This window comes from Geosmithia morbida, assembly GCF_012550715.1.
Source record: "Geosmithia morbida isolate 1262 chromosome Unknown scaffold_14, whole genome shotgun sequence".
In the NCBI taxonomy this organism is placed as follows: Eukaryota; Fungi; Ascomycota; class Sordariomycetes; order Hypocreales; family Bionectriaceae; genus Geosmithia; species Geosmithia morbida.
Genome location: NW_023336201.1, coordinates 536,957 through 556,446, shown reverse-complemented (window position 1 = coordinate 556,446; position 19,490 = coordinate 536,957). Strand labels below are relative to the sequence as shown.

The 19,490-nt window shown below is 55.7% G+C and overlaps 4 protein-coding genes across 4 annotated transcripts; all 4 read right to left on the bottom strand.

The window, feature by feature from the left end:
• Positions 1 to 503: 503 nt before the first annotated feature.
• Positions 504 to 4,277, bottom strand: GMORB2_2776 (BRCA1 C Terminus (BRCT) domain; the record flags this gene model as incomplete). Its single annotated transcript, XM_035464754.1, has 2 exons — positions 504 to 3,908; positions 4,188 to 4,277. 2 exons carry the CDS (start codon positions 4,275 to 4,277, stop codon positions 504 to 506), a joined length of 3,495 nt encoding a protein of 1,164 aa, XP_035319424.1.
• Positions 4,278 to 4,923: 646 nt separating this feature from the next.
• GMORB2_2775 (uncharacterized protein) lies at positions 4,924 to 7,170 on the bottom strand (the record flags this gene model as incomplete). Its single annotated transcript, XM_035464753.1, has 2 exons — positions 4,924 to 5,868; positions 6,427 to 7,170. 2 exons carry the CDS (start codon positions 7,168 to 7,170, stop codon positions 4,924 to 4,926), a joined length of 1,689 nt encoding a protein of 562 aa, XP_035319423.1.
• Positions 7,171 to 8,637: 1,467 nt separating this feature from the next.
• GMORB2_2774 (mechanosensitive ion channel protein 4/5/6/7/8/9/10) lies at positions 8,638 to 11,469 on the bottom strand (the record flags this gene model as incomplete). Its single annotated transcript, XM_035464752.1, has 1 exon — positions 8,638 to 11,469. The coding sequence occupies one exon, from the start codon at positions 11,467 to 11,469 to the stop codon at positions 8,638 to 8,640; it is 2,832 nt and encodes a 943-aa protein (XP_035319422.1).
• A 3,803-nt stretch (positions 11,470 to 15,272) lies between these two features.
• On the bottom strand, positions 15,273 to 18,338 carry GMORB2_2773 (mannosyl-oligosaccharide alpha-1,3-glucosidase; the record flags this gene model as incomplete). The annotated part of the gene is made up of 2 exons (XM_035464751.1): positions 15,273 to 18,160; positions 18,251 to 18,338. The coding sequence occupies 2 exons, from the start codon at positions 18,336 to 18,338 to the stop codon at positions 15,273 to 15,275; spliced, it is 2,976 nt and encodes a 991-aa protein (XP_035319421.1).
• Positions 18,339 to 19,490: the final 1,152 nt, after the last annotated feature.

The following is a 19,490-nucleotide window of genomic DNA, read 5'->3' as shown; positions in this document are numbered from 1 at the left end:
GAAGAAGAAGAAGAAGAAGAAGAAGAAGCAAACAAAGGTTTGGAACAGATTACATGATGACAAGTCCGAAATGGCGATTACTGTGTCAGGGGTCCATTACGTCGTACATGTAGGTAATGTAGTAATACTCGCTTCTCTCTCTCTCTTTTTTCCCGCCGCCTGCTCATTGTACCTTGCATATGACATGATATCATCTCAACCATATCATCTACTTCTCGTGATGGTTTTTTTTTAAAAAAAAAAAAAAATAAATAAAAATTAAAAAAAAAATTAATTTTTTTTTTACCTTCGCGTCCTCTTTATAATTATATAATACTTGTACTTCAAATAATACTCGTACAAGTTAAATATTAGCCTTGTTCATCGATAACTCTTCTTCGTCTCGTGACTCTGTCAAGTGTTTATGGAGTAACACATTCCCCTTAATATACACCAGAGAATATAGTAACAACACTCAGCAACACAGTGCAGATCCTAGTTCTGGTACTCATAGTATACAAACATCAAGGCATTTCATCCTCCTCCACCATCCTACCCAGTATAAGACTCTGTATGACCAATTCGTCATCCAACACGCGAGTCGCACCCCTATCCAGTACCGTCGAAGCAGAAGCAGCAGAGGTCCTCTTACGCTTCTTTGCTCCCGTCCGCTGCTGCTGCTGCTCCCATAGCGCCGCCGCACCACCCGCAACTGCCCCCTTATCTACGTAGACCCAGTCAAACGGCCTTCCGTCCCTGACCGACCTGCTCAGCGCGTCGCGCGCCTGCTCGGCCGTCATGACGGTGGATATGCTCGGCCCCATGGCCTGCGCGAGGAACATGTAGGGCTGTACGTTGTTTGCGATGTTGCTGCTGCTGCTGCTGCTGCCGCCGCCGCCGCCGCCGCCGCCGCTCTTGCCCTTCTTCTTGGACGAGGACGACGAGGACGAGGACGAGTGGTCGGCCACGACGGCTAGGATCCTCTGCCCGCGGAGCATCTGGCGCCGACAGTCGATCACGTCGGCCAGACGGGCGTCGGCGGCGGCGTAGGGCGTCAGTGTACGGGACCGCAGAGCGTTGCCCAGGACCGACGATGCCCCGGCGCAGAGCAGGTACGGCTCCCAGTCTACCAGCTCCCCCCTGGCCAGACACGTCGTTATCCACTGCGGCGCCAGGCAGGGGAGCCCCAACGCCAAGGCCTGCATGTACTTGGCCTTGCGGGAGTGGCTGTCCGCCACAAGCGCCGTGAACCCCGTGTCCCGGTACGCCCTGCTCAGCACCATAGGCTCGTCCACGTCCTTGGAGAGCGACGGCATCGTCGCCGCCGACCTCGCCGTCTCGAATAGCTCGTCGAAGCCGTCGGTGAGTATTGTCCCGCCTGCCTGGGTTATACGCGTCTCCAGCTTGCCGCGGCTCTGTGAGTTGGACTGGAACGATATGGCAAACGCCATGCCCTCAAAGAGCCTCCTGCCCCTCTGGGTTGTACCGGCCCCGGGGCCCACGCTCGTCCTGGATATGCGGCCGGTGCCGCCCTTGTTGGTCGCCGGCAGCGACACCGGTGGCGATGCACGCGTCTCGTCTGTCGACTCCGATGCGTAGCGAGGTGCGCGCATCTTGGCTGCCCGTGCCCACCGCGCCGTCCGCTGCGGTGCCACGGGCTCGGCTGACGCCGCTGGCTTCCCCCGTCCCCGCCGGCCCCTGCCCGTCGATGGCTGTGTGTGGGCGGATGCTGCACGCTCGGAAGCCGAGTAGTCTCGTAAATCGGGCGTCGTCATGGCCGACGAGGGTGGTGCGGATGACAGAGAGCTCATACTTGGTGTGTCTTGTTCGGGTAGTGCAAGGGATTTAGCCGGTGATAGGTTCCGCGGTCCCGTCTTTCTTCGTGGCACCGGCTTGGCCGTTGGCTCGGACTGCCCCGGCGGTTCGGAATCAGCCTTGACACTGTAAACATCGTCATGCGTAGTCTCCATCTCCTCCTCGCCCCTTTCTTCTTCTCCTTGCGCCATAGCAGCCGGTGACGGTGAAGGATGGGCCGACGACGTAATGATGGCGGTCTGTTTCGGCTTTCCGCAGCTCCTCCGCTGGGCATTTCTCCGCGCCACCGGCTCGGGCATAGGCTCGGGCTGTTCTACTTGATCATCGGCATCGACACCATCATCGTCCTCTCCCGTAGTTGTCTTCGTTTCCTCCTCTTCTTCTCTGGCCGAGATAACCTGTGGTGAAGGTTGGGGCATCTCCGATGCCGACGAAGTAATAACCGTTCTCCGTCTCGGCTTTCTCTCCTGTCGCTTGATCGGTCGTTGCGAGGCCTGCGGCGACGAGGTGTTCCTCCCGTCTGCATTCGTCGACAAGCTAGGTAACTCTGGTTCTGGAGGGGGAGGGTCAGACATATCCTCGTCTGGCGAGGGAGACGCGGCGGGGCTGGTGGCTGGAATCCTATCTTCTACGGGTTGGTGGTTCGGACCCGGGGTATCAATGGCTACGACGTCCGGTCCTTCTTCTCCGATACCTTCATCTTCCTCCGCCGGTGCCGTGTCTTCCTTCGTCCCTTGCGTAGATCCCCGGACAAGTATCGGCGTCTGATTCGAGGGCCATCGCTGCTGGGAGTCCCGGACGACAGGCTCGGTATTGGAGCTCTTGTAGCCATTCTTGCCAGACGCCTTGGGCACCTGGGACTGGGGCTGGGGCTGGAGATTGTGCTTGACCTCTTCCTCGTCGCCATCCTGTACGACGCGCCTCCTCTTCCTGGCGGGCTCGGCCCGCGGCGTGAAGCTGACCTTTTCCATCTCCTGTGCCGCCTGTGCCTTCTTCCTCTCGACCCTCTTCCGTCGCTCCAGCCGTCTGAAGGCGTCGTCTTCGTCGTCGTCAAAGTCCCAGATGGATATCGAAGCCTTCCCCTGCTGCGGCTGCTGCGGCGGCGACGGCGCCCTCCTCTCCTGCGGCTTCTTCACAGTCTCACAGAATGCCAATGGCTGTCGTGGCGATCCCGACGACCCAAGTATGGTTACGGTATCGTCGGCGGCCATGGCGAACCGCGCATGCAGCGGCGTCTCCTCAGCGATGCGCTCCATGGGCTTCCTCAGCCGGGTCACGGTGGCGGGCACCTCGTCCAGTCTGGCCGGGCTGGGCGACGGCACGTCAGTCGGAGAGGAGACGTTTGTGCGGCCCTTGAGCGGCGATGTCTCCGCCACGTTGAGGGATGCCGTGTTGAGGGGGAGCATGGTTGGCGAGGGTCGCGACGACGTCGGCGTCACGCCGGGCGGTTTCACGGCCGACGAAAACTGCGTCTGCCCAAAGAGCTGGGAGCCCGCAAACGGCGCAGGCGCGCCCGCCATCGTCCCGCCGAACGGGTTCCTAGACAAGGTGGGCGTCTCGGGCAGCCCCGGTGCGGCGGGCGTCTTGAACGGCGTGTGTATGCTGTGGCTGTGAATGTTCTTGGGCGCCGACAGCATGCCCTGCAGCTGCGATGTCTGCTCGTGCTGCCGCCAGTCGCCCCTCGTCTTCTCGAACCCGCCGTCCTCTGACACCTGCGACGATGGCCGCACCGCCTCGCTCAGTTCGCCAAAGTGCACCGCGCCCATGTCATTCTCCTGCAGCGTGTGTCCGTCGTCCGGGATCAGTTGCGTCACTGCTCCGTCGTCAATGTCGGGCTGTGTCGGCGGTCGAAAAGTCGGCGGGAGTGAGTCATCTTCGTATTCACGATCCTCGTTGGGCTGGGTGGGCGTTTCCTGCGTAGGCTCCTGCTGCTCCTGCTGCTGCGGCTGCTGCTCGTCGTCTATCGTCATCCTGTTGCTGTCGGGAGTGTGTCCGGCAATGACGGCGTCGCGACGGACCGTTTCTACCGCATCGTCGCGCTTTTTGATTCTCCCGTCCTCCAGACCGGCCTGAGGGGTTCGCTGCTGCTGCTGCTGCTGCTGCTGCTGTTGTTGCTGTTGTTGGTTGTGGTGCGTCCTCGTTGTGGCGAATACTTGCTTTTTCCGGTTTGTTAGACATGTAAGCCTACATCCCTGTTCCTGGCTCATGGGTGGATGAATCCAGTCAATGTGTGTGTGGATGTGGGGATTGCGTGAACCAACCTCGATATTCAACTCTCCATATCCGTCGGCACTGCTCTGTCCGCTGAGCTGCGAACTCGCAACAAGGAAGATACCGATTAGTTCGTGGGACCTGGAGGACCTTTGTCCCCGTCATCAACGTAGGAGACGTACCACTTCTGCCACGCCAAGCTCTTCTCTCATAGCCGCCCAGAGAAGCTGGCTGTCCTGCGTGTCGCCCGGATCGCCCTGCTGCGATGTCATGGCGACGACTTTCTATGAACAAGCATAGTCTTGTAGGCGCAGATATTTTCCTATCTGCGACAGGCGACGCAATTTTTCTTCTTTAGTCAGAATTAGCTGGAAACATTACTAGCGAAGCTTCGATTGTTAGACAATGTGCGTGTTCAATGGCGCGTGCGTGGCACGCATGCACGTGACTACCCTGTACCCTTGAACGGTCGGAGTCGGCCATTGAACAACAGGTATTATATTCATGGTTGATATCAACGGGTTTAATACTGGCTGCCTATGTTTGTCCGATCTTTTCCTTCTCTTATTGGCAGATGTGGTGGAGATTCTGTACTTGTATTGCAGCATGTTTGTAACGTGGATGTATGTGCACCACCTTGTCTGCCACTTATACGACAGAATCCTCACAGGACTACGTTCAACGTCTTATAAGAACCAATATATCATGATGATATCCATAGAGAACAACGCCGTGAAGTATATAAGCCATTTCCATTATTCAACGACAGACAGCGAAAGAAAAAACTAAACGAAACGGTTATATCCAATGCAGATGACTTCTAACCCGAGCACTTCCCTATAGATTGCTACACCACACCCCAAGACAAGAAACAAAACGACATGTAATGTGACAAAGAAAGAAAAATCATCATAATAATCAGGACCTCCTCCATCCACTGCCATGTTTTCCCCACAGGTATTGATGCACCTGCTTCTGCTTGTCCTGCTTCTGCCGCGACGGGAGATGGAAGCCATGATCCACATTGCTGCTGGGCGGCGAAACCAGCGATTCAGGCATATATGGCACCGGTGTATCCGGGTAAGGAGTATCCGGGTAAGGAGTAAGCCTAGCAGGTTGCCGGCGAGGAGCACACACACCCGGGGCCAAGCTAGATGGGATGGGGGCACCAGTGACGCTGGGTGGCAGGGAAGGCAGCTGCTTCTCCAGGGACTGAGCCTGTGGTCTGCTGCTTCCTGTGTACAACACACCGGGTTCCCGACCGACAGCGACAGAATTTGTACCGAGGGCATCCCGCGAGACGAGGCTTGGATGGCCTAGAAATGTCCCACTCGAAACAAGGACAGGAGCGGCTGTGACCGGACGAGGACGCTCAGGGAACGGGAAGAAGGCGACCTGGGATAGAGATGGCGTGGGTGGGGACGGGGGAGGTCCACCTAGAGTTCCCCCTCCGGACGATGAGCTGACCATCGATATGGCAGGCGACTGGGTTCTAGGCGTCGGTGACGACGCCGTCTGCTGCAAAGCCCTGATGGGAAGTGATCTCGGTGGTGCGGCTGGCGCGTGGTCTGCATGCTTCTCGATCCGCGAGAGGGCCTCGGCGCCGACATCCCTCCAGCAAGAAGGCGTCTCGTGTACGCGGTGCGCGGCATCGACGGGCAGCTCGATAGGTGAATACGAGCTCTGCTCGTCAGGGTACGTGACGGTATGTCGCAGATTAGACTGCCTTCTGGGCCGCAAGGGCGGCGTGACGCAGTCCGGCGAGGGGGTAGGAGCCTCGTCGGTGCCGTCCGAGCCGTGGGGGAGGGACACGGCGGAAGAGCCTCGTCTTCTGGTTGCGCCCTCGTCCGTGGACGACGAGCTCTTCGCACGGGGACGTCGCAGGGCGTCAGCGTCCAGGCCAGGGCGTTCACCGGACCCGGTCAAGGGTGAGAATGGCGACGTGTCCGAGATGTCTGTCGGTGACAGCTGATCGCTCCAGACCGGACCGGGTGAGAGAGAGTAGCATTCGGGTCTCTCCTGCTTCTGCTGTTGCGCACGTCCATGGAGGGATGTAGGACGCCTGGGCTTGAGAACAGATGGTACCTCGGACAAGTCTGCGGGTGCTTCGGAAGGTGTAGAGAAGGAAAAAGAAGAAGAAGAAGAAGAAGAAGAAGAGGAAGGTGATGATGAGGCATTCGGCAGAGATCCCATCATAGAATGGCGATTCTGCCTCCTGTTTTCTGGTCTGAGAACGGACGGCACGGGTCCAAGGTCCCTCCTGCTGCCGCCCTGTGCCTGTTCCCGCTCCCGAGCGCTCCTCTGCCGGGATTCGGTTTCCGACAGCTGATCTCGCCAAGTTTGCCAAGTCCGCCTCTTGTATTCTTGGTGTCCTTGTTTCTTGATCTTCAACGCAGGGACATGCATCGACGTGGCATCTACCTCGGCCGCATCTGCCCGGCAGGACACGTCGTGAGCTGGCATTTCGGCCACGAGACCGACTGACTCTGGGCTGCACCCGGACAGCTCGACGGGTGCGTGAACATGGGGTAACATGCTCGCGGCAGGGACGGAAGAAGGCCGGGGTACATGCGTTCGGTCCTCCGTACGGGTACCCTCCACCGGTGCGAGAGAGAGGGTATTCTCCGACCGGGGTGCCATCTGGGGACTCTCCTTCTCGCAGGCCTTCCAACTGGCTAGGTCGGGATCCTCGCTCCCGTCGTCGACGAGGGTGCTCGTGCTGAAGCGGCGGTAGCTCAGCCCGGGTCCGAGATATAGCAGGCTACCGGGGGACATGACCTCCGTAGCCTCCCTCGCGAGCCTGACGTCGTCGTCGTACTCGTACCCGTTGCGATTTCCACCGACAGGTAGTAGATTGTCACCCACCGGCGTGGCAACCGTGGCTGACATGCGTGGACGCCATCTGTCTGCGACATCGGCATCGCGGTGCTGGTGTCTGCCGCCGCCGCCGCCGCTTCCAGAGGGACAGCTGGGCGCCTGTCTCCGCGATAGCCTCTGGGATTCGAGCCTCTCTTCTGGCGTCGGGCCGGTGACGTCGGGAAACTCGGGGAACTCGTCGCCTTCGCGGGGGAAATGGTATTGCGCTGATCCGGTGGGTTGGTGTGTGTATACCCATCTTGCGCCGTCGTAGTCGATATCCCAACCTGGGGGGAGTAGACTGCTCATTTCGTCTGTATGGATTCCTTCCTCAGCGTATCCTTCCTATATATCTTTCCCGTCTGCTCTCTTCCCTGACCTTTCTTCTTCTTCTTTCTCGAGCTCCTCTAATCTGTATTTCTCAGACTACACTGTAGGTAGAAAGTCTCGGACAGGAAGAAGCACCGTTGGGAATATGTATACTAGCAGAGGGAAAAAGGAAGAAACAGGATGCGCAACTACTAGTAAGCCTCTTGCTCTTCTAACATGTCAACACTTAGTAGCTACTACGAGACCGCCATTTCACGTCCCAGAGCCCAATAGCCCAGTTGCCAACTTGAAAGGACAGGGAAAAGACCCAACAAAGGGCGGGGAATTACGATGACAAGGATCCCATTCCGCCAACTCCCATGGTCCGTCCTCATCGTCCGCGGCTGAGCCAGTCTGAGCCTGCGGAAGAAGGAAAAAAAAAGACAGGTGAAGCCTGAAGAAGGGGGGGGAGGGGGAGGGGGCAGCAGGTAACTACTGACTGTGTGGCGCTTATACCCATGCACCCGTCATGGTGATGTCTGTGTTTGTCTCTCTCTGTACTCTGTACGACTTATTAATAGTAGTACTAGTAGTAGTGCTAGGAGTGGTACAGGAGGCATTCCGTTTAACTAGAGATATCCCGTATCCGTAAAATAAGCAGTAAAACCATTGTTGGCGCCGTTGGGCGTACTGGCGCTGCCTCATTGTGGTTCCCGAGGCTGACTTGTTGGGTCTTGGACCTTGTCGTGGGACCTTTTTGTCTTACACACCCTTCACAGTCACACCGATACGGTAATATATAATATATACCTTTCCCATATCCCGGCTTGGCGTTCCTAGGGCAGCCGACAAATTTAGGATAATCATCATTCCATCTTACTCTCCAAACAGAGACACGTAACACTGCAGGAATATAATAGACAGTGAAATACTACGAAAGGCAATGTCAGACGACGCACTCCGGACAAGGGTCCATTGTCCCAGAGACAAAGACAGCAGGCAGGACGACAGACAGTCAGGGTGATACGTAGTAATATATAATATACAAGCATTGTAGCAGAATGCCGTCCATCTTATTCATGCCATTATCCCAAACTACATTCTATATGTCCCCCAAAAGACGACAATGTCTTCTCATTCAAGCGATAATGATGTCAAGAAGGATAAGCCAGCATGGGCCTGCTTTACCCACAAGCATAAGCCCTCTTGCGCCTCTGTTTCCCGCCAGTTCTAGGTATCGAAAAAAAAAAACAGCACGATGATAATGGTTCCGTCTACTACTTCTCTTCCTTCGTATATATCCCCCCCCCCCCCCAAAAAAAAAAAAAAAAAAAAAAAAAAAAAAAAAAAAAAGCAAGGGGACAAAAAGATCCCTCAACGTCCCCCGATATAAGAAGATTCAAAAAGAGAGAGAAAAAGAAAATCGTCGAATCATCGTATAGGGACAAAAAAAGCCATTGATTGACCCTACACTATATGGGTACCATCCGATGGTCCAGCGCTGTGCCTGGAGTTGCTGCGGGGGCGGAAGATGTTGGTGCGGGATCGAGCAATGGAACCCAAGGACGCTCCAGCGATAGATGGTGGCTGCACGCCCGAGGCGCTGGCGCTCGGGCGAGACTCGGACTCGGACGTCCTCCTGGCTTCCTCGCCTCTGGCAGCGGCCCTCTCCTTCTCCCTGATCGAAGCCAGACGGGTGGCTTGGATATGGTCACGGCGGTTCTCAAACACGTCGGCCACGTTGACCACGCTCGACAGATTGGCCTCGGCCTGGACGCCGGCGCGAGCGCTGCTGGAGACCGACGGACGGTGGGGCATGCTCTGGTACGGTTCGGAGGTGCCACCTTCAGGGTTGGCGACGGGGTCGGCGACGGGGTTGGTGACGGGGTCGGCGACGGGGGGGGGCTGCTGAGGGGGAGGCTGGTCGTTGCTGCTCGAGTACGAGGGCGGATACTGGGGACCGGCCCAGTACAGAGGGTGGTCGCGGCTGCCACCGGGGTCGATGCGGTACGGGGACTGGATACCGATGTCGTGCATCTGGCGCATGAGCTCCATCATGAAGCGGTTGTGGCGGGCGAGGCGCAGGAGCTCGTTCTGGAAGTTGCTCTTGTGGATAAAGACAACGGTCAGGGTAGCGGAGCGCGTGTCCGTGATGGCGGACAGCTCGACGAGGATGGTGGTCTGGAAGTCGCGCTTGTTGTTGGCGCAGAATTCGAGAAGGCGGGCCTTGAGCTCGTCAATCATCCAGGCGGGGGTGCCGAAGCGGATCTGGAGAGGCACGGGGTCGGCCAGGCCGTTGGAGCGACGCTGGTTGAGGATGAAGAGGGTGTTGAGGAGCGAGTTGGGGGCCTGGACGACGTGACCCTGCAGCTTCTTGAACTCGGTGTAGAGGAGGGAGATCTCGGTCACGTAGTAGTCGTCGCCGGTCAGCGTGGCGCCGGTCGAGCCGTAGATGGTGACGCGGTCTCCGACATCGAAGGGGTGCTTGATGAAGACGAAGATGATGGACTGCAGGAACTCCTGGGCCGTGGCCTGGAGGACCCAAGCCAGGCCGAGGACGGCGCTGCCGGCCGAGGCGAGGCCGGCGGCGGCGGAACCCGAGATGATGGAGACGAAGATGATGATGACGATGATGACAATGGCGAAGAGGAAGACCTTGTCGAGCTTCTTAACGACGGAATCGAGGTCCTTCAGGGAGGCGGCGATGGCCTTCTTCTCCATCGAGATCTCATTGGTGACAGCCTCGAACTCATCCATGGAGATGTCGCCGTTGAGGTCCTTGTCGAACATGTTGAAGGCGGCATCCGCTTCCTCGGCGACGGCAAAGGCGCTGAGCATGTCGTCGGGGTAGACCATATCTTCGCCCTCCCGGACAAGGCTGCGGTAGATGAGGCGGGCCAGGGTGTGGGCGGAGCTCGAGTTACGCAGCAGCTCGGAGACGATCTTCTTGGGCTGGTTGGTGTCTGTCTTGCGGCCCATGATGTCGTTTCCGACCTTGCCAGCGACCTGGCCGACCTTGCCGAGCACCTGGCGGGCATTCTCGTGCAGGGCGCGCATGGGAGTCTGGGTGCCACTCATGTCGGCCCTGTCGCTCTGGTGCCAGAAGCTGTCTGTCTCGCTGAGGTGGGCCTTGGCATGCTCGAACAGCTTGACGAGCTGGCGGATGTCTCCCTTGTTGTTGTCGATACGGGTGGCGTAGGTGCGCTCGTGGAAGGCAGCGGCGATCCATTGGAGGCAGATCTTCTCGACAAAGTTGAGGGCGGCAAGGACGAAGAAGGCAATGATGACCTTGAAGACGATGTTGATCCACTTGACGTCGACGTCGTCCCTCCTGTCAGCGGGGACGGAGACGCGGTGGTCGTCGTTGCAGGGCTTGAACGAGACGAGCATGGCGAGCATCCAGAGGAAGAAGGCGAAGTGAAGCTCGAGGACCTGGGCCACCTCCCTCCACTTCTTGGCGCTGTTGGATCCCAACAGCTTGGCGATGCCGAAGACTATGTGGGGGACGATGTTGCTGACCATGCGTGACACCCATAGGGATCCCCAGACAATCTCGAGCCAGATTCCGAACCACATGAGCTGGGTGCCGCCAAGACCACCGATGGGGTTGGCATCCTGGTCAATGGCGAGGGCGCCGAGCAGGACGGGAATGAGGAGAAGGGCCCCCCCGGGGATGAGGTATACGATGTAGCGGACGAAACGGGGGAACTTTTTGAGAAAAGCGAAGAACTTGAGGAGAGGTGTGTCTGACTTCTTGTGGATCGGTGCTGGAGGGGGTTCGGGAATGGGGGGGTTGAAGGTGTCTTCGACACTGGTCTCCTGACGATCGATATTGCGGACAGCGCGCATGCTCTTGGAGCGGGTGGCGGAAGAAGCATCCAGCTGTTCTTGGCTGGCTATGCGCTGCTCGACGCGGAGGAGGGCGAGGTCGTCATCAAGGCGGTTGGCGTCGGCGCGGGCACTCGATGGCGACTTGATGTTGTGCGAATGGGGGTGAGAACCGGTGCGGTGCAGGTCATTGGCGAGGGTGTCGAGGCGAGTTGGACGATGGTGCTTCTCGTCAAACTCTGGTTCCTGGATAGAAGGCCTGCTGTAGACGGGCTGGGCATCCTGGGCATCCTGGGTATTCTGATACTGGGCCGCACCGATACTGGCCGCGCCGAAAGGTTCGGTGGAGGGCTCGCCAGGGGCTTCACCCGAGTTTTCTCCAATGGTGGGAGAGGAAAGTCGATCCAAGGGCAGCTCGGAAGAAGGTGGCCGGTCCTGATCAGGACGAGGATCCGTTGATGTGCCGGCCATCGTGGATCTAGTCGGGAGTTACGTGTGTATTATGAGAAATGGGGGCTCGGTATAATGCATCAGATCAATCGGTTGTAGGTGGAACTAGACGCTGCAGGACCGATGCTGATAAGAGGGCAGAAACGAAACGACGATGGACCGCGGAGCCTGCAGGTTCTGTGCGTTTTCCGGAAAGTTTTTTTTTTTTTTTTAAAAAAAAAAAAGAGAGAGAGAGAGAGAGAAAGAGAGGAAAAGAGGAAGAAACAAAGGAGAAGGAAAAGGAAAAAGAGAGACGAGTAACGAAAGAAAAGGAGAGGGGGCGGTTGGTGATTGAGTATGAAATACGCGTGGTAGTGGAGGAGGAGGAAAAAAAAAAGTGACGAGAGAGAGAAGATCGACGGGGATGAGAGACGATTGGAGGTAGGTCGGTGAGGGAGGTGCGACCGGTAGCTCTTTCCTCTCTCCAGGTTTGGATTCCGGCTGCCTCTTTTTTTCTTTTTCTTTTTTTACCGATAGACAAAGAGGCGAACAATACAGATGATATGAGAACAGGTAATAATAATACGGTATACGAGTACAACAAGTCTGTATATTCTACATTAGGCTGTGCAAGGAAGAAGGATTATCTCAACGTAGCTTGAGGAAACCCGGACGAAGAGAGAAACACTGGAGAGAGTGTGTGACAGAGGGAACCAAGAAAAAAAAAACCGGCATCGGTTGAGTAATATTACATGGTTAGATACAGAGTTACGAGTACAACTTCCAAGTACGGATCACGCACGGTAGAGGACGCGCAGCACGACAGCTTCAAGTGGGCTCCGGTGGATCAGATCCAGGATTGTTCGAGCATGTATCAACCTACTACTAGGAGTCCGGTAGCCTGTCGTATGGTAGCACCGTAGCAGTACCCACACACCATGACCACGGTCCATGAGACCCGTGGCCGGGGTCCACCAACCAAGCATCGGGATCGGACGGGGTGTGTGGTGTTGTAATTACCGGTGGACTGAACGAGGCAATCGGAAGAGGTGGGCGAGTTGAAACGATGAGGACAGAACCCCCCCCCCCCCCCCCCCCCCCCCATCTCTAGTCCTGTACGATGTGCTGTGATCAGGTCTAGTTGCATGATGGAGGACAATCATCCGGAGGAGTATATGACGGGGAGGTGTCATGGCTCTGGTGGTAACCGGTACTATCAACTACGAACTCGGGTACTCGGGTCGGCATGGATACTCCCTACATAGAGAGGGTATCGACATCCAAAGACCATGCCCATGACCATGACCAGGATCAAGGCCAATACCAAGACGAACAGGACAAGCAAAGCCAAAGCCAAAAGCCAAGCATCGATATCCGTAAATTGCAATGGACCCCTGAGGCGCAGACGCGCTGAACCAGGAACAAGCTTTTTTTCCGTCTATATTCAAGGCGTATTAAGGCTTGTGTTTGTGTACCTGCGGAGTGTTACTCGCAGGATGTACAGATAATATATGTATATACGATATTACTCCGTATACTCCTAGCAGTTGCGAGAACTTGTACAAACAGAAAGAAAGGAAGAAAGAAAGGGCACGAAGAAGAACTCGGAGCATGGACATGCAGAGTACTACTACCTTGCACTGCTACTCCGTATCACTACTCTGTACAGGCTATCACTACAGTCTACCAGGAACTTGAAGAGAAACAAGAGCTATGTTTTCTTGTCTGTAAATTATGCATTCGCGTCCGGACTGTCATCTATTCTGTACAAGTCACTACAAGATGTATGGTACTTGTATAGTATGATAGTCCATCATATCACCATCATATGCGATCGCCCCCCCCCCCTCCTGTCTCCTCCTGTCTCCTCCCCCCTCAATCACCGCATTCCTCTTGCCGTGTCCGAAACGCGCCGTTTCTAATCGCTCGAACCCAAAGAATCCAATCGAAAGAACTGTTTTAGGCCCGTACCGCTAGGTGCCGTCCATCTTCATTATTGTTTTTTTTTTGAAGAAGAAGAAAGTTTATATGGAAGAAGAACGGCCTCTGCATCTGCCTCGTGTATCAACCCATGTCAATGTCTCTTACGAACTCTCCGTAATACTCTGTACGTACTCGTACAGTGGTAACATTACCGTATGGTACTACGTATGTGGTACTACGTATGTGGTACTTCGTATGGTACTACGTATGGTACTACGTATGGTACTAGGGGTATGAAACTCCACCGCCACATAAACCCACAGTGCATCCATTATGCATACATTTGCAATCTACTCGCAATATCGAATCGAGCGGTACCGGCGACAAGAGAAGAAAAAGAAGGAGGAAAAAGAAGAGAAAGAACAGACACTCGTAGACATTCACTCCGGTAATAATCCCCCCTAGATCAGCCACCCTCCCTTCCCCCTACCTAACCTGCTAGCCCTGTACGGCCAAGGTAGCCCATCCTCGTACTCGTACTCCCAAACAGCTCAGCACTCACCTGCATCGTATCACTCGTAGATGTCCGGACAAGATTCATCATATCTCAAAGCAGAGGAAGAGAGGGGGACGATGGAGTGACAGCTCGCTGAAACTGCAAACGCAAACCCGTAATATCGTCTTGTTAAAGCCTTTGGGGGGGGGGGGGGGGGGGAAAAAAAAAAACTTTTTTTTTTTCCCCCCCCCCCCCCCCCCCCCCCCCCCCCCCCCCCACCTCCCTTCCTAGAATTCCCCCCTGATCGGTGATCCCATCATCCTTGATTTCTCTCTCTCTCTCTCTCCCCCCTCTGATCCCCCTTACTTACAGACTTGCAGCTTCTTCTGAACCTCCTTACTCGTCAAGAATCCTCCGTACTCTTATCACGGAGTAACTCCGTAAGGTACACGGGGCTCTCCCATCCTATCGATTCCTCAGCTTCTCGCCCATAACATATTATTCCAGTCTGCGTAATGACGACTGCACGTCGTAATCTCATCGGACATTTCCGTTCGAAAACAGCAACAATTTTTTTTTCTTTTTTGTTCAAAATTTAATATTCTCAGCCTCTTGATCAACAACAAGCCTGATAGGTAACATCACCGTATCTGTATATATACTTGTACAGAGTAATATTACTCGTACTCAAAAACATTTGTGCAGGTCCCCCTTCACCCCGATACTCCCAATACAGTATACCATCACCGCTCGTAACCGCTTCTTTTAACCATTCGGTACAGAAAGACCTCCTCTAAACCCTCCAACTCCGAGCTCCAAGCACCTCCACCAACTAACCCCCCCCCCCACTCACCACCACCCACATCTTTGCCACCCTCACGCACACCTCGCTCCCCCTCCCCCGGCCCCGGCCTCCCCTCTTGGCCCCCTATTCCCATCGTGGGAAGGCCTCCGCAGATGCTCACCCAACTGATGACGAAATCCACCGCGAGAAGATAAAGCGCTCCGCAAAGTAACGGGGTACGGGGGTTCATTCACTGCCGACTCCGTATTATCGAGTCAAGAACTCGACTGCACAGACTTCAGGCTTATGACTGTTAAACCAAAAAAAGACAAAAATAGAAACAATCAACCATGGCTTCAACGTTGTTGAGGAGTTTTTTTTTCTATAAAAAAACCCTTTTCAGTAAATTCATTGTTCTGCTATACTATCTATTCCCGCTTTGTTTAACGAAAAAAAAAAATTTCATCCCAACTACTCCGTACAGCGTACGACGCAGTAGTAGTAAGCAAAAATCTCCACACAAATACGTAAACCATCAACCTACTCGTACTCTTCATAGTATTACTCGTGCACATGACAATCATGTATACCTGACCGTAAGAGGGAAAGAGGAACCAGAAATTGAGGAGGACTTGCACATCCTCACACCGTGATAGTCCAGTCCTCTCCTACCCGGGCACCCACGCGTCCAACCACGGCATACGCAGCCCGACCCTTCTCCTCACCGTGGTACTGCACCTTGACGGACCAGGAGCGTCCGTCTCCCGTCTTGATCTGCACTTCCGACTTGTTCCACGAGGCGGGGGCTCCGACGACGATGATTCTGTCGACGTACACCTCCCTCATGGCCTTGAGCCACGCGCCCTCCTTGATGGACTTGGCGTTGCGGCCTTCGGCGTCCGTAGACGTGAGCGTCTGGTCGCCCGACAGCGTGAACTTGCGGTGAATGTACTGCCCCTGCTCGTGATTGAACGTGTCCCCGTCGTCGGCGTACAGCTCGCCCTCTGCCTCTGCGCCGTGCTTGGACACCGTCACCACGAGCGTGTAGTCGTCGAAGCGCATCGTGGCCGCCGACCGGCGGGGGATGTCGCGGCGGGGGAAGATGTGGCCGCCCCGCATTAGGAGTGGGATGGTGTCTATCGGGGCCGGGACGGTCAGGTGCCTGCCCCTCTGCGTCTTCTTGACCTCGTACGTAAAGTAGTCGTAGTACGCCTCGTCGTCGGGGATCCAGATGTCCGCCGTCTCCTTGCCCTGCTCCACCACAGGCTTGACCAGCAGGCCCGTCGACCCGACAAACATCTGATCGTCGATGGCGAAGCCGCCCTCCTCGGACGGGTGTGTCCAGAACATGGGTCTGACGATCGGGCTGCCGTCCTTGTTGGCCTGGTAAAAGGCCGTGTACCACGACGGGAGGAGCTGGTACCGGAGCCGGATGGCCGCCGTCACCTTGTCCACGTGGTCTCCGAGCAGGTAGGGCTCGCGGCGCCGCGAGTCGATGTGCGCGTGCGCTCGGAAGAAGGGGTAGAACGTTCCTGCCTGGTACCACCGAGTGAGCAGGTCCTTGTCCGGGTTGCCGAAGAAGCCGCCCACGTCGGCACCCGCAAAGGGGTAGCCCGCGACTCCCTGGTTGAGAACCATGGGGATCGAGGCTGCCAGGTGGTCCCAGTTGGCCTGGTTGTCCCCCGTCCACATGGGGCCCAGCCTCTGGGAGCCGGAATAGAACGATCGCGTCAGGATGAAGGGCCGGCGGAACTCGCCCTTCTTGCGAGACACCATGGCTTGGAAGGTGGCGTTGTGGAAGGTCAGGCCGTTGACGTTGTGGATGTCGCGGTGCTCCCAGCCGCCGTGGTGCAGGTTGTCCTTGGGCATCGTCGTCTCAGGCCCGTTGAACACGGACGGCTCGTTCATGTCGTTCCAGATAAAGGTGTTCGCCAGGCTGCCCTTGAAGTTGCTGTACTTGAACAGCGTCTTCCACCACTCGATAGCCTTGGGGTTGAAGCAGTCGACCCAGTTGGACGAGCCGGGCCAGCACCACCCTTCCCACAACTTACCCTCCTTGTCGTGCACGGCCAGGTCCTTGGACACAATGTCCTTGCTGATGGCCCAGCTGTCCGACTTCTTGATGTGTGGGTCGATGAGCACCACCAGGTTCCGCCCGTGCTGCGCCAGCTGCTCGCCCATGCTGATGGGGTCCGCAAACATGTTGGGCTCCCACGTGAAGTACTTACGGTCGTCCGTGTACTCCAGATCCAGCCAGATGACGTCGTAGGGGATCTTGAACTTGTCAAATTTGACGTCCACGTCCTTGACGTCATCGTCCGACATGTAGTTCCATCGGCACTGGTGGTATCCAACGGCAAACTCTTGGGGGAGGGCGGTGTAGCCCGTCAGTTCGCCGTAGGCCTTGTTCAGGTCCGCGGGCGTGGGGCCCAGGAAGACAAAGACATCCATGATGCCGGCCTCGGACATCCAGTGTGTCTGCGTCGTCGTCTCCTTGCCACCCTTACCCAGGCTCAGCGGGTTGGAGCTACCCTTGCTCTTGGTGATGTCGATCCAGGTCTCGGCTACGTTGAGCCAGAAGACACCAACCGTCGAGTCCTTGCGGTGAGCCTGCATAAAGGGGATGGAGCCGTAAAGAGTCATGGGGCTGTCGAGTTCGTACTCGAACACATCCGAGTTGTAAAGGCGATAGGGGTCAGTGTGACTGCCATCGCCTCCGCGCGTCTGCCTTAGAGACATGGGACCTGTATGTTCGGGAATACCGTAGACGTGCTCGTAGCCGGGGAAGGAGATGTCGAGGGAGATGCTCTCCGGGCCGCGGGGCTTGGAGTCGGTGTTTCCGGCAAACGTTTCCTCCCACCATGTGCTCTCGGGATCATCTTCCTTGTTCTTTTTCTTCTTATCCTTGACATCCTCCTTCTTCTCCTGACCGTCCTTGTCTTCCTCACCCTCGACCTGCTTGGGGGGCTCCGGGTTGTCAACCTTGGGCCTCCAGTGCTCCATGTTGAAGAGTCCGCGGTCGTTGAACTTGACGTGGGACTCGCCATCACGCCTAAAGTCGACCTCAAGGGGCGAGAACTTGACGACAGCCTCAAACTTGCCATCCGGACCGTAGTTGATGTTGACCTGCGACTGGTCCTGATGAGAGAGCTTGGCCTCGACGTCCAGGTCGACACCGCCAACGAGCACCCAGTGATCCGCCTCATTGTAGCGCTCCTTGCGCGCCTTGCTGTTGTGTCGGAGGGTGATGTCTTTGTTGCGTCTCTTCTCCTCGTCGACGGTGAAGCGGGCAGTTCCCGACTTATGCAGGGAGAGGGTGAGGGGGAAACGTTCGGTATCGCCGTTGTCGTTGATCGTCTTGAGTACCATGGCCTTCAGTCGGCCGTTGGAGAAGGAGACGGTGTCGTGGACCACATTGTAGGGGGAGCTCCAGGTCGAGGCCTGGGCGGCAGCATCATCGGCGTAGGCTCGGTTGCGTTTGCAGAAGCCAGACTGGTGGCACTTTTTGAAGTCGTGCTCCTTGACGGCAGCTATCAAGTGTCGTCAGCGTCACAGTCAGCCAACCAGTTCGTTCGAGAGGTGTATCATCTTTAGAAAGAGCCATTGGAGACAAAAAATACCTGCAGGGTTGACGAGACACACCAGGATGCATAGCAGAGCCAGGAGTGCCGTCCATTTGGCGGCCACGGAGGCCACCGTAGACTTCATGGCTGCTTCTCTGTTCTTCACCACCAGGGGAAGAAGGGAGAGAAGGTTAGGAAAGGAGGAAAGGAAAACGAAATCCTAAATGACAGAAGACCCAGGGTTATGCATCGAGATGGCGGACAAAGATGCGATTATCGCCCAAACACTCCAGAATAACTTTCCCGGAAATGTTGGATGGCAAAGGATGGGGAAGCTTGACCGTATATGTGTCGTGTGTCGTAGTCGGGGACACACTGCTTTCTAACAACCCCCCCCCCCCAAATTCCTCGTCACGTGCAACTACCTTGACAATCAACAATTGTTGGTGACAGCAACACACTTTAATGTAAACAGTATCGTGTAATCTGTACATATACGATGTAAACGTCCGGAAACACCTGTGACTGCCTGTGCAGACTAGACTCGTACAAAGGAAAATAGAAGCCCTTTCAACCGGAAATGCACCTCTATACCGGGAATCGAGCTCGTCTACAAAAAATAGTCAACCAAGCACTCGAACTCCTTGATGACACCCTTGGCATAGTACTCGTATCGTTGCTTCGTTCGATCAAGTAGTTTTTGAATTTTAAATGTACAGATAGATGGAATCAATTGCACTTTTGTAAATTCCAGGCATATGTTCAATCATGAGCTGCTAGCTGGACAGCGTTACTGCTAAATACACGAGTAGAAGCTTTCTGGCCCTTGGTACCATACAGGCGGGATGCATATTTAGCCCTTGCGCTGGTGCGGGGTTAGGCCGTTATTCACTGATACACCGCTATATCCATATTTTCATATTTCCATATAAGCATGTAAACAGTGAGTCTAACCACTATTAAGTTCCTGGCCAGCTATTAGCCAATGTCTCAGGGGCCGTTTCCTGGTGCCAATTGCCAAGTGTCAGGTGGTGGATGGCCCAAGATGGGTGGTGTGGAAGGACAATACAAATGCAGGAAACGGGAAGGAGCTATGGAGACGGGGGACCTAGAACTGCAGCCTGGGGCAGCAATTTTCTCAGTCTGAAGCATACGGCGCGCCTCCAGTTCATTTTCGTGTATTGATATCAAGTGCACTGTATAAAGGGTTCACCAAACGACCTCACTCTCCAGAAGAAGAAGCAGGTAAAGATTGTCGAAGGGGAAAGAGAGGAGCATATATTTTTCTCTTCATACA